We start from the raw sequence: 12,726 nt of genomic DNA on the forward strand, positions 1-12,726 counted from the left end.
GATGCAAAGGACATTTGAAAATAACATGCCACATGAAAAAATGCATAAAGAGTTGCTAATAATTGCGAGAAGTGCAAGGATATGACATGATCAATTGTAGTCTGTAAGAGATGGCATAGAGATGATTGTGATTCATCAATTGTCGTTGATAGCAAGGCAACTAAGGTCATGCATTCGTTGCTCAACGACAGTACCATTCGTGTTTCAGATTTCATTTGCATATTCATTGGATACTCTGTCCACTTGGAGTTAGTTTCCACGCCTGCCAATGACATAAGCTTCAAGTGGTACTTCCGGACCCATGCCATGGTACCATTGTTACCTAAACTACCCCTCGAGTTCTAATGAACCATTTATTCATGAAATATAGGCTCTTCGTGGAATCTACGAATCACCATTTTTTACACTTCCTTTTTCAAACTATTTTACTAAACAATTACACAGTAAGAAAGTCATTGACTTTCAATCGAAAATGCTTTAATTTATTGAAAACCAGTTTAAAAGTCTACCGAAAAAAAATAAATAACTCTCGGCTCAATTCATTATTAAAATATTTCATTTCGTAGTCGCTAAAATCTCAACAGTTTAACACAAGTATGCAATATCACTTTTTCTACTTCTCTATTTATTAAAATTCATCCATTTAATTGCTATCCTACCATTCCGAATAATTTACATGGAAATTTTTTAAAATGATCAATTCTCTTGAACCATTGTTAAGCTTTTTTCACATAATACGAGTTTAGTCCATTAAATGTTAATGCGTATGAATTCACATGTTACATAAATTATTTGGTCATCACAGTGGGTACAAATAGCATTTGATAATGTACATTATGGTGGAGGTAATGTAAAATAATTTGTGTAACACTGTTACAGGGAATGTCATTAGCGTCGCACGTCATTCGGAATTTTTTTTTATAAAATATCTCATCCATATTATGTTGTAAATATTCATAGCGTGATCAGTGTCTCTTTAGGCCAATGTGCGTTTATTCTTTTAGCCTGAGTTCAATTGTACCTTTAAATGATTTCTACATCTATTATAAAATCGTGACGCTTTGAGTTGCGTGATTCTGCTATTTTATCGATTTATTATCTTTGTTTTATGTATACGTCAGCAAGTGCAAATTCTCTGCTGATTGAGATTATTCATGAGTTTAAAAATCGTTTACTTCCGGTATTCATTGATCAAATATTTTCCAACGTTGATAAAGTCAGCAAAAAGCTTCAAAAATGTTATAGAAACATCAGCAGTATGAAGTTTGCATGTCAATTCATCTCTAGTTCTTTTGAAAGATTATTAAGAGCTATAGAATTTATTACTATACATTAAATTCTGTATTTAAAGAAATTAAGCATTCTTATTTATTGAAATAAAATTCTTCTAGTGATGTGAAACTTCGATTCAATGATTATTGATGGGATTAGTAAATATAGATTGAGATTGAATGGAAGCACATAAGCTTAATTTTTGGACATACGAAATAAAAGTGATCATCTAATCAGCCAATTTGATAACCGAAAACAATTAAAAAAATGATTATGAATTATAATTACAAGTGGTAACATCGTAAAATTCTAATCAAGTTTATCTGGGTATTTTTCACAGTAACTAGATTTGCGTGATTACAGTCTACGTTTATTTGTCATGACAAAGAAATCAATTTTCATGGGTATCAAGGAATTCATAAAATTCTAGGAATACTATCCTGTTATTCAGATTATGAGATAATTTCAAAGTACGAATAAATTCAAACAGAGTAAAAGAGACTAATGAGTAAATGGTTGAAAAGTTCAGTGTTTTTTAAACTTCGACTAGGGAAAAAATCGAGAAAATTATAGATCTGTTTCTGTAAGTGAAATGTGTGTTCACCTTTCGTGATGACAGTAATTTGTATGATTTCTTTACCTCAGCCTAGTTTAGAAATTTTTTTCCATTCAGTTTAAGCTTAAGAGATAGTCAATCATTTCATCATTACCTATTTATCATTATTAATAATTTATTTTTATGATAATCTGCCTATACTATTATCTACTGTTGTAACATTTTTTTCTCTCTTCACATCACTTTTAAAATTTTGTATATATGTAAATATTATCTGATTTGTTTCTTTGACTAACTCTTAAATAATATAGGATGAGAAACCTCTTCAAACAAAGATATTTTTTTCATGAACTTTCATTAAACTTTGCTTTTGACTGCCTCCACGGATTAGAAGAATAGTTGAAGTGTCCACACTTCCGTCCCTTTAATGAAGAAGAAAAAAATTTTTTATCTCAACTGATTAGTGAAGGTGACAAGAGAAGTAACAAAATAAAGAAGAAGTGTCTCGACGGGCCCTGTAGAGCATCAACTTGCGGCTGCAAGTCGCAATACAAAAGCTCTATGATTGAGGAAGAGATTAGTCTTGAGGCTGCTTGGCGGCCTTCATTCTTTCAACTTGTCTCGTTAGAAGCATTCTTGTTTCATTTCTTCACCACTAGCTGGTTGTCATGAAAAATTATTTTCCTTTACCACAATTTTTGTGACAGTACATCTATCTTTCTTCATCATTTTCCCTTGCTTAACGTAAAAAAGAGAAAAACTGACAAGCAATTTACTGACGAACTGGCGACATGGCTGGACAGAAACTGTGATAAAAATTCTATTAGGAAGCATTAATGTTAAGGACATCTGGTGATGTATAGAGTATAGTAAGAGTGTAATACTTACTTACTTACTCACTACTTATAATAAATAAGTGTTATGCTAGTCAATTACTGATTTTCCTTAATTATTTATATTCAATTTAATTACACAGATATAGTTATATGTCGCATATAAATGCAAAGTCAAAGTCGACGACCGGTCGATCGAGTTAGTTTTGACCTTGACCTTAACTACTCGACTCACACGTCTGTCATGGCTACAGGAATTTACCTTTCGAGTTTTGTCTTCAATTAATTTGTACCTATTGAAACATCATTTAGAAAAAAGAAAACAATTCATTCTATCAATAATCAATAAAATAGATTTTTTTAAATTGATTTTCTCGATGAAAAAGGATTAATAATTCAAGAATTCTTATCTTAAAGGCCTAAAAAATATTGTAAACTATGAATTAATTGTTTTTTATTGATAAAGGAAAAAATGTGTGAAATTGATAAATTCAAATTTAATTCAAGGTCGAAAAAATCTATAAATTCAGCATAAAATTAGCATCCGATTTAATAGGTGTAATAAGTATTCTTTATAAAAGTAATTAAACTGTTAGAGGAACTTGAGAGGAAAATTATAACAATCAGGGGAATAACCGATATAATGATATTCCCTGTATATTTCAAACACCTTCTTAAGACGTATTCAGCATGTCAGTCATCATTTGAAGTAGGGAGAATACGGAAGCTTTGTTCTAGGTATTGATCGATAGCATTCGGGTGTGAACCCTCGTACTACCTTTTACCAAAAGCGGAACCTTTTCTCATGATGGTCGAGCATAAAAGAAGAGGGTGGAAAAGTGCATTTGGCCAAAATCTTCTTTGACAAATAAATCATGACATGGGAAACGCTTTTTTCCAAAATTTCACGAAATTGCAATTGAATTTTGTTAGTAAGGGAAATGAGAGAAAAAATTAATTTCCTCTTCACGAACTTTTTTTTTCGATAGTATCAACATTTCTTATAGATTTTTATTATTTTTTTTTAATCAAGAAATGTCATTATTGAAGGCTACGGTGAAAAAATTGGCATATTTATTGTACTTGCATTAATTACAAATGATCTTATATAACAAGCATGAAAAATAATGACATTATAAAAATGACGGAGTATGTTACGTTAGTATTTGGTTATTCAATTTCAAATCTTTACAAGTATCTTTAGAGCTTTTACTAATTTTGAAAATATTATTATTTCTATTGTAGTTATAGCTATTTTGATTAAGGGTTATAAAAAATTTCGTTTGCTAATTCTAAAGGAGTTTTTAAGATCTAACATTTTTAAATTAAACTTCATATAAGTGATAAAAATTCACTTTATAGAATAAAAATAAACTGTGAAGATCTTCATTGCAAATCCAAGTGTTTAGCAACTAAACACTTAAAATGTTTGCAATGTTAAACATCATAAACGAACAATAGCAATTTTGTGGATGACTTTTAGATGCTTCTTGCTGTTTACCAAACTGCTATAGTTTGTAAATGGTGCTCAACATTGTAAACACTTAGGTATTCAATTATTAAACATTTAAAGTGATTTATCACTGAACACTTGAATTTTTCTGGATTTTCAGTGTTTATCTCACGTATTTTATAAATAAAAAAAGTTTATAATTTGAAAAAAAACTGTTCAATTATCAAAAAAATGTCATTAATGTCAATAGTATCACATGAATCTCTACATTTTATATTTTAAATTGATTTTTAATAAAAATTCAAAATAGAATTGTTTTACATTTTTTCATACTAAAAAAAATCAATATATCTATGTTTCTTGTTTGATGTATCAATTATTTGTTGGAATATCATTCCAAAATAATATTATTCACAAAAAAGACCAGAAAGGAAAATATTTCTGTTATTGCACCTATTTCCTGAGTGATATTAAGTTTGAAGGAAGGTGATAGGAATGTGCTTTGAAAAGCTTTCAAGATAAAAGAGTCCGAGTGATGCAAGTAATGAAAGGATAAGACCCACGTACGGTTCGATAGCCCCGTCGTCGCGACGCCCGGCAGTCTGCCATCACCCTATTCCTCTTTCGTCCCGCTTCTTCTTTACGTCGGATTCTGTATAAGCAAAACCACATGACGTAATTCTGAAGAAAGATGAGATAAAGTTAGAGAAAGAATAGAAATATCAGTAGTAGTAATTGCAGTAGTATCAGCAGCAGTTGTAGTAGTATAGAAATAGTATAGCAAAATGAGAGTAACTGTATGAGCAGTGCCATTAATTTACCGGACGATTTACTTGAGTGAGTCCACGCAGCTAAAGCTTGGCTTTGTTATACAACGAATGAGACATTTGTGGTGTCAGTAAAATACAGGGGCTCAAGGGCTTCTCTTTTTCCCTGTTCCCTTATGCTCACACACATGAGCTCTAAGCTTAATTGACACTAGGAAAATTGAGGAAAAAAGAGATATGTCTTGGCAGCATGCTTTTCGTTAATGGCAGCCCTATTAGGACTGAAATAAAAGTGTGAGAAAGTGCAGAAGAATGATTATAAAAAATACTAAAGTTTGAAATTCATTTTTTTATTTGTTTAATTTGTTTTATAGATTTATCACTGGTTATTCATTTTTATTTGGATAAAAAAACATTAAAATAAACTAGACGTATTTTCATCTTTAAAACAAATACGGTTCATACTTTGGAATAAGAGATATGTAGATAGATCTTGATGTAAAATGTAAATGATGTATAAAAATCCAATAAAAATTTTTCTTCACGAATGTTATATAATTTTTATTATGCATTTTAAAAAAAAGTATCCAATTGAGAATAAAAATTATTGAAGAATTGCATAATTCTAGTATATATACTATATATATCAAATATGCGAATTTAGGAAAATTGCACTTAACTTGTACTGGATCTGAAGGCATTTGTTGCTACTGATATTGATTGTATAATTTGCTGTATAGGCGTTGAGCTTTTCAACGACCTTCAAAGTATCCAAGTATCGTTGAAGTATTCAGTGGAAATTCAATATCATTATTACCAATAGAACTGTAGCAATAAACTCTGATTTTTTTCAAATTAAGGAGTCATAAAATATCATCACTGTCAATACTATCAAAGTGAATTCATATGAAAAAAATAGCATAACTAAAAATAATTTACTTCACAATGGAGAATATTATTCTTTATCTTATCATGAAATTTTGATTTTTATTATAAAATAATGATTGCAAGCATCGACTTCAAGTGCATGGTCTAATGAAGGCCACTATAGAATGCTTTGTTTGGCCAATACACTTCAATCATTCATTCAAGATTTTTACATAAGATTTGCAAATGCAACAGGAATTACGTTTTAAGTAAAGTTAATATTATATGTTAAATTAACTTAAAAGGTAAATATCAGATTAGTGTACATAACATTTAATCAATTATTATGTGTAATAAGCAAAAATTACATTCATAATAGAACATTTTACACCAAGAGAGTACAAGTAAAACATTTTATTTGCAAGAAAAATTTCGTCCCGAGATAAAGGCTTTACTTCCATGATGAAAATATATTTTTTGTCATATTGTTAAAAAAGATTAGATTTTATTCTCAGTTTAAAGGTAAATAAAGCGACAAGTTTTGCTGGTAGAGAAAGATGAAATTCGGATGGACATGCGCACAAAGAAATTTTGTCATTCTCTGTGAGGCAATAAAGTTTTCAAGCAGGAAATAAAATCTAATTTCATATGAGGGTATGACAAAAAAAAGTTTTAATGAGAACGTTTTGAAACATAGAATAATTTATTTTGGATGCCGGCACAAACTTAAATATTTCTACTTAAAAATTATTCTAGTTCATTAATAAAATTCATTATCAAATTAGCACAATTTAATTGAAGAAAATCTCTTCAATATTTAATTTTTATCCTCTTGCACAGTTTAAATCAAATATTTAAATATTAGAAAGGTTAATTATTTGACAAATAATGAAAACTCGTGTTATGAATATTAAATTTATCATATTAATTCACCGATAAATTGAAGTGTTACAACTAATAATAATAAATAATTTCTTTATAATAATAATTTATGAATCTTTCAGTAATGGGAGCGACGAGCGATAGTATAGAGGAGGAAACGACGAGTTCAGCATCAACAGTAGTAACTGCAACAGCAGTGACTGTCGTTAAAACGAGAGCTGGAAGCGAACTGGGGGGTAGTATAGACCTTCTAGCAGCTTTGCAACTGCACAATACAACACGGCAGGGTGTAACACAAGTACCTGGCCTCGTCAGACTGAAACCAGCATATTATCTTCAAGGTAGGTGATAACTTCATGTATTCATTTCTTACATATCCATCATATCTAAGTTATAATTTTCGTGACCCTGAAAGTATCCAGGTGTCTTGGGAGAAGATTATAATCATCTAGAGTTTTCTAGAAGCTCTGTTAGAATTCACGCAATAATTTTCGGCGAATGTCTGATAGTTTGCTGAGGACGTTCAATTATCCTTAGCTCCCTAATACCTTGCTGAGGAAGATCAGGGTGGTGTTGCGTGTCTCAAGGGCTTATATTTTCGTTGGTTGAGGTCCGAAAAATGACCTCGAAATAAATGGAGAAACAGAGGTCGACAACCCTGAAAAAAAGACAATTATTTTACCATAAATGGAAAATGGAAAGGTCTGGTTGAAAAAAATTTCAATTACAAAGTTTTAAACGTTTTTTTTTTTGCAAATACAAATAAAAAAGGAATTATCGCCCCATTCTCTCATAGAGCTCTACAATATATACAGATAGTTAAAAAGGGCGATGCTCACCCTACTTTGTCGCCTTCTGCTTGAAATTGCAGGCTTTACGATTCGCCCTTCGAGGTCAAAATATTGTCTGAACGTGGTGCTTCACTGCTTCCATTCAAAATTAAATGAACCACGAAAGCTCTGGAATAATTCAACAAACATTTATTTTTTCACAGTTAAAAAAGGGAAATAGATGCTGTAAAATGTTATTCCATTAAATGCTTTCAAAAGGATAAATAACTAATCCACTTACACAAAATATTTGACTCAATAAAAAAAAAAAAAAATAAGAAAATAATATTCAGCTTTTATTCATTCTTTTATAATAATCTAAAAAATTCTGTGATAAATTAAAAACATTCTTATTATTCATTTATCATCATCTAAGTTGAATCGTTGAAGTAATTAAAACTGAATAAAATAATTAACTCTCATATCTGATCGCTGCATGTAATTAATTAATGTCTCATGGATTGCAATATTTACAACAGAAGTAACTACAGCAAACTTCATCAAGTAAAAATTCACGTTTAAACTTTACAAAATTATTTTATTGACATTGATATAAACATTTTTTCATAAACACAGCAAATAATTTTTAAGTTCTATTCATTATCTCAAAAATGGGGCTGTTGATTAGCCAGCTAATGTTCTTCATTAGATAAATTTCTGATAATAATTACTGTGATAAAGTTCTAGTTAGTGGCTTTAGTCTAATTATTGGCCACATGTTGAAAGAGGAAAATCACTAATTACTGCATTGACCTCAAATGTTTTGTTGATTTCCACTTATTTCCATAAGAATTTATTTATTGCTTGAATTAATATTCTATGAGAGATTAGCATAATTTATTCTATATATTTCTGATAAAAAATAGCTCAGTAGGGTGTGTTTATCCATTTTTCTTCTCTTTCTTATTAGAAAGGGATCAGGAAGACTCATTGTCTAGTCTGAAATAAGAGAAGAGAAGAACCGGTTGCTTTTTATGTGAATTCAAGTGTAAAAATTTCCATCGACGCGTAACTTGACGTCTGGCACGTGCCTTCCTTTTACATAATTGCTTGAAGACCCGGGTAATTATACGGAGGTTAAATTTTCTGTCGCACCTTCTGCTCCTATTATTATTTTTATCTCACTTCTATCTTGTTTTTGTACTATTATGTAGCAGACGTACTTGTATCTCTTGTAAGGGGAAAGTCTTGACTTATCTGCAGTTGTCTGGAAGTTCCATTGCTCTGCTTGCAGTCGATAACGAGAATGGTTACCAGCAATAGTTTTAAGTTACCAAGACAGCGGCATGTATGAAATGAGATATGTACCGAAAGGGGTAGTTTAATGCCAAGTCCATGAAGCCTGACTGCAGCAAATGCCCTGCCACTAGTTTCCATTTTTCTTCTCTGTTCATCAATGAACTTATCGTGTATTGGGTGTTGATGATAGAGTCATATTATCTAACAGGTGCTCTTAAAAACTGCAAAGCGTGCTACATGTGAGATTCGATACTTTTGAATATAAAGAGATGATATTTCAATAAATTATAGCGATAATCATCAGACCAACTTGCATTAAAATATCATATTACCAAGGGTCTAAAGGGTTCTCCACAAGCTACATAAAACTCATGAGGGCTATTTTTTGAACCCTTTTATTAATTAAATAAAATGAAGTCTTTTGTACGATACCTGTTTAATTGTTCATTTGTAGTTTTTAGTTACACTTATATTAGTTCATGGCATTAAATAAGTTGGTTGTGTTGCAGGCGAGGAGAGGGACCTTCAACTAAGTCAGGCGAACTTTGAACGAGCAGCTGCATTACTCCGGCGGGTTCCGGAGTTTACTGTTGCTGCTTCTCTTCGACAAGAAGAGGCTAATTCCGGAACAATTATAGCCTTTTCTCATGGTAATAATAGGTATGTTCATGGATCATTGTTTACCATTTTGAATCTAGTTAGCCATCAGTAGATGACACACAAAATGGACTTTAATCGATATCTCTAAGTATAAGAATATAAAGTGGTGCTAAACGATGAATATTCATTGATTTTTTAATTAAACAGGTACTTGGAGCTGCAGAGCAGCGGTCGAAAAGACGAACTTCGTCTTCATTACGTATCACGGCGAGATGGTGCCGTACATGTGGAGGCCTTTCCTTTCCGTCTTGCTGATGGAGTGTGGCACAAGGTCGCTTTGAGTATCAGTGGCTCGCAGGTCGAGCTTCTAGTCGACTGCCACCCTCTTTACAGACGTCTTTTAAGGCCTGGACCACCAGACACCAATTTTACTTTGCCACAACTTCAACTTTGGGTTGGTCAGAGAAATGCCAAACACTTTCTCTTCAAGGTGCGTGTCAATGAATTTATATAAATAGGGTAAATAACTCTTCGTCATCATAACTTTGAATTTGATGGCTCCAATTATCTATTGTGACGTTTAATTTCCTGTTAGAGCTTGTTGATAGCTCAATGACTTGACTAAATATTTTTTAACAGGGGGCCCTACAAGATGTTAAACTAATCCCAGGTGCTCATGGCTATTTGTCCCAATGTCCTCAACTTGATACATCCTGTCCTACCTGTGGTCAATTTTCTATTCTTCAAAATACAGTAGAACAGCTCATGCACAATTTAAACGAATTGACTCACAGGGTAAGTGTTTTTAAATTAAATATATTTCTTTTAATACAATTATTATTTAAAATGAAGTAAATTTACTTGAAAATGACTTATAAAAGAAAATAATTAATTCTCATGTATATCCTTTTTTCCAGCTAGCTGCTGCAGAAGGTAGAATAAGCAAAGTGGAAGAGTGTGAGTGTCAAAAGTCCTGCAGTGCAAATGGAACGACTCACGAAGATGGTTCAACATGGGAAAAAGGCTGTGAACGTTGTTCGTGTGTTCATGGAGAAATTGAATGTAAACCTACGCCTTGTGCACCCGTTAATTGCAAACATCCAGTTATACCTCAGGGCCAGTGTTGTCCAATCTGCCTAAGTAAATTGACTCTTCTATTTTATTGAAGTTATTAATATTTTCTCGTTTACTTTTAATTCTTGTAACTTAAATGAATTCATCTAAACTATATTTACAGAGGAATGTTATTTACATGGAGTAATTTATGACCATGGAGAAAAAGTACGACCCAAACAGTGTGTTGAATGTGACTGCTTTGATGGTAGTTTCACTTGTCATCGGTTTGATACTGAAACTCGATGCCCACCGTTGCCTTGTCCACCAAATGAGCAAATCACTGTGGCTGAAGAATGCTGCAAATTTTGTCCAGGTATTTTTCATTCATTTTACAGTAACCTTCCAAAAATATTAACTAATTCATAACTTAATTAAAGAATTTTTATTAATTAATAACATCGAATTAAATAATAATCTCTTCTATAATTACTAGTAACAAAAAATTTATTTCTGCTGAATGAACTGGAAGACTAAATTAATTATAAAGCTTAAACAGACTAATTGTTCTATCGTTATAAAAACATAATCAAAAGTGTTACGATATGAATTTGCGATTTCCATCCATGCTCACTAATGCATTAATAACTTCTTATATTAACCAATTAACTTTCTTAATTGCATGAATTAATATTACCTAACCAGGAGTGGATTACTGTGCAAAAGGCCATAATTGTCATGTAAATGCATCCTGCCTAAATCTCCAGACGACTTATGCCTGCCACTGCAATATCGGTTTCCAAGGAGATGGCCCAAATTGTCACGGTATTAAGCTTAATTTCATTCAATTTATTCATTAATTACGTCAAAAACAATAAATAATCAATACATAATATATTTAATCTTTGTGTTGTATAATATGCTTGTATTAAGTAAATGTGGAAGAAAAAGCTTTATTTATAAAGGATTTATTTTTTTAGACGTTGACGAATGTAAACAACAAGGTGGACTAGAAGGACACCATTGCAATAAAAATACTCGGTGTGTTAACGTTATTGGTTCGTACACGTGCGAGTGTCTTCCTGGTTACCAAAGGGTCGATAAATTCAACTGTGCTGAACTGGACGAATGTACGACTGGTCAGCACTCGTGTTCTGAACATGCGACTTGTGTCAATACGCCTGGTAGCTACTACTGTATTTGCAAAGATGGATATACCGGAGACGGCTACACTTGCAAACGTAATATTTCTTTTAATTTTTTGTTAATTGGATAATTAGATACTTGAAAATCTAAGTTAATAGTTTTTTCCAACACCTCTTTTATTAGCTAATCATCAATGTGCCAAAAATGTTTCAACACTTAATTTATTTGATGAATTTTATTTATTTCATTTAAATTCTAGATCTAATTTCTTGATAATTAAAGTTTAACAATGAATTGAATGTTATAAAGCTTATTATAATATTACAATGTAATTAATAAAATCCACAGTTTTAAGAAAAATTTACATGTTACCAATCTATCAATAATTTTCTTCCATTTCGAAGTAATCAATAAGATAAAAACTTTCAAAAATTCAGTTAAATTAATTGTCATTGAAATTTAATTAAATATTAGCTAATATTGATGTTTTTTGTAGCGGTATGTAATCAAACCTGCCAAAATGGAGGAGAATGTATAGCGCCTGGCAGATGTTCTTGCCGACGAGGTTACATTGGTAACAGCTGTGAGCTTGATCTAGATGAGTGCGCGAGTGATCTGCACAGATGTCATCAATCTTCGACCTGCTTCAATATGCCTGGTTGGTATTATTGTCGTTGCAAGCCTGGCTACAGAAGTGCGCTTCATGATGGTACTCAAGGTACTCAGTGCGTTGACATTGACGAGTGTAATGATCAGACACTTGAGAGAAAACACACCTGTCATCCAACCGCCAAATGCATCAACACTGATGGTGGATACGAGTGTGCTTGCCCGCCAGAGGAGTCTCATCCAGAGAAAGAATGTCGATTAAGTTAGTTATTGTTCAATCGATAATTTTTGTATTTAATAATTTTATTTTTTTGTTAAACTGGATAATCACGAAGCTAATGTTTTTTTTTAGGTTGCTGGTATGAAGATCATGAAGTAAAAAATGGAGATACTTTTGCTCCAGTTGAAAATCCGTGCAGACAGTGCACTTGTAAAGATGGAGTGATCACCTGTAGAGATCCTATTTGTGATTGTAGTGCTCCAAGCAGCCGCAGAGACAAGTGTTGTCCTCAATGTGATCCTGCCGCCTCATGCCGGCATCAGGAGCTTCATCATTTGGTCTTTAGGAGTGGAGAACGATGGATATATCAATGTCAGACCTGCGAGTGCCTGGTTCGTG

General features: G+C 32.0%; 1 protein-coding gene across 4 annotated transcripts in view; it reads left to right on the top strand.

Annotated features, from left to right (window-relative positions):
* LOC118066308 (protein kinase C-binding protein NELL1-like) overlaps positions 1-12,726 on the top strand; it is a 43,895-nt gene that overhangs the window by 23,330 nt on the left and 7,839 nt on the right. For 3 of the 4 annotated variants that reach the window (XM_035082246.1, XM_035082247.1, XM_035082250.1), the window contains exons 2-11: positions 6,753-6,971; positions 9,209-9,359; positions 9,507-9,789; positions 9,939-10,094; positions 10,217-10,439; positions 10,537-10,728; positions 11,058-11,177; positions 11,333-11,593; positions 11,995-12,369; positions 12,460-12,719. In XM_035082246.1, the coding sequence (XP_034938137.1) occupies positions 6,753-6,971; positions 9,209-9,359; positions 9,507-9,789; positions 9,939-10,094; positions 10,217-10,439; positions 10,537-10,728; positions 11,058-11,177; positions 11,333-11,593; positions 11,995-12,369; positions 12,460-12,719 (2,240 nt within the window). The remainder of the gene's footprint in view (positions 1-6,752; positions 6,972-9,208; positions 9,360-9,506; positions 9,790-9,938; positions 10,095-10,216; positions 10,440-10,536; positions 10,729-11,057; positions 11,178-11,332; positions 11,594-11,994; positions 12,370-12,459; positions 12,720-12,726) is intronic. The other variant, XM_035082248.1, reaches the window with a different exon arrangement.

Source organism: Chelonus insularis, unplaced genomic scaffold (genome assembly GCF_013357705.1).
Source record: "Chelonus insularis isolate UGA/USDA-ARS -01 unplaced genomic scaffold, ASM1335770v1 contig_339_pilon, whole genome shotgun sequence".
Taxonomy (NCBI): Eukaryota; Metazoa; Arthropoda; class Insecta; order Hymenoptera; family Braconidae; genus Chelonus; species Chelonus insularis.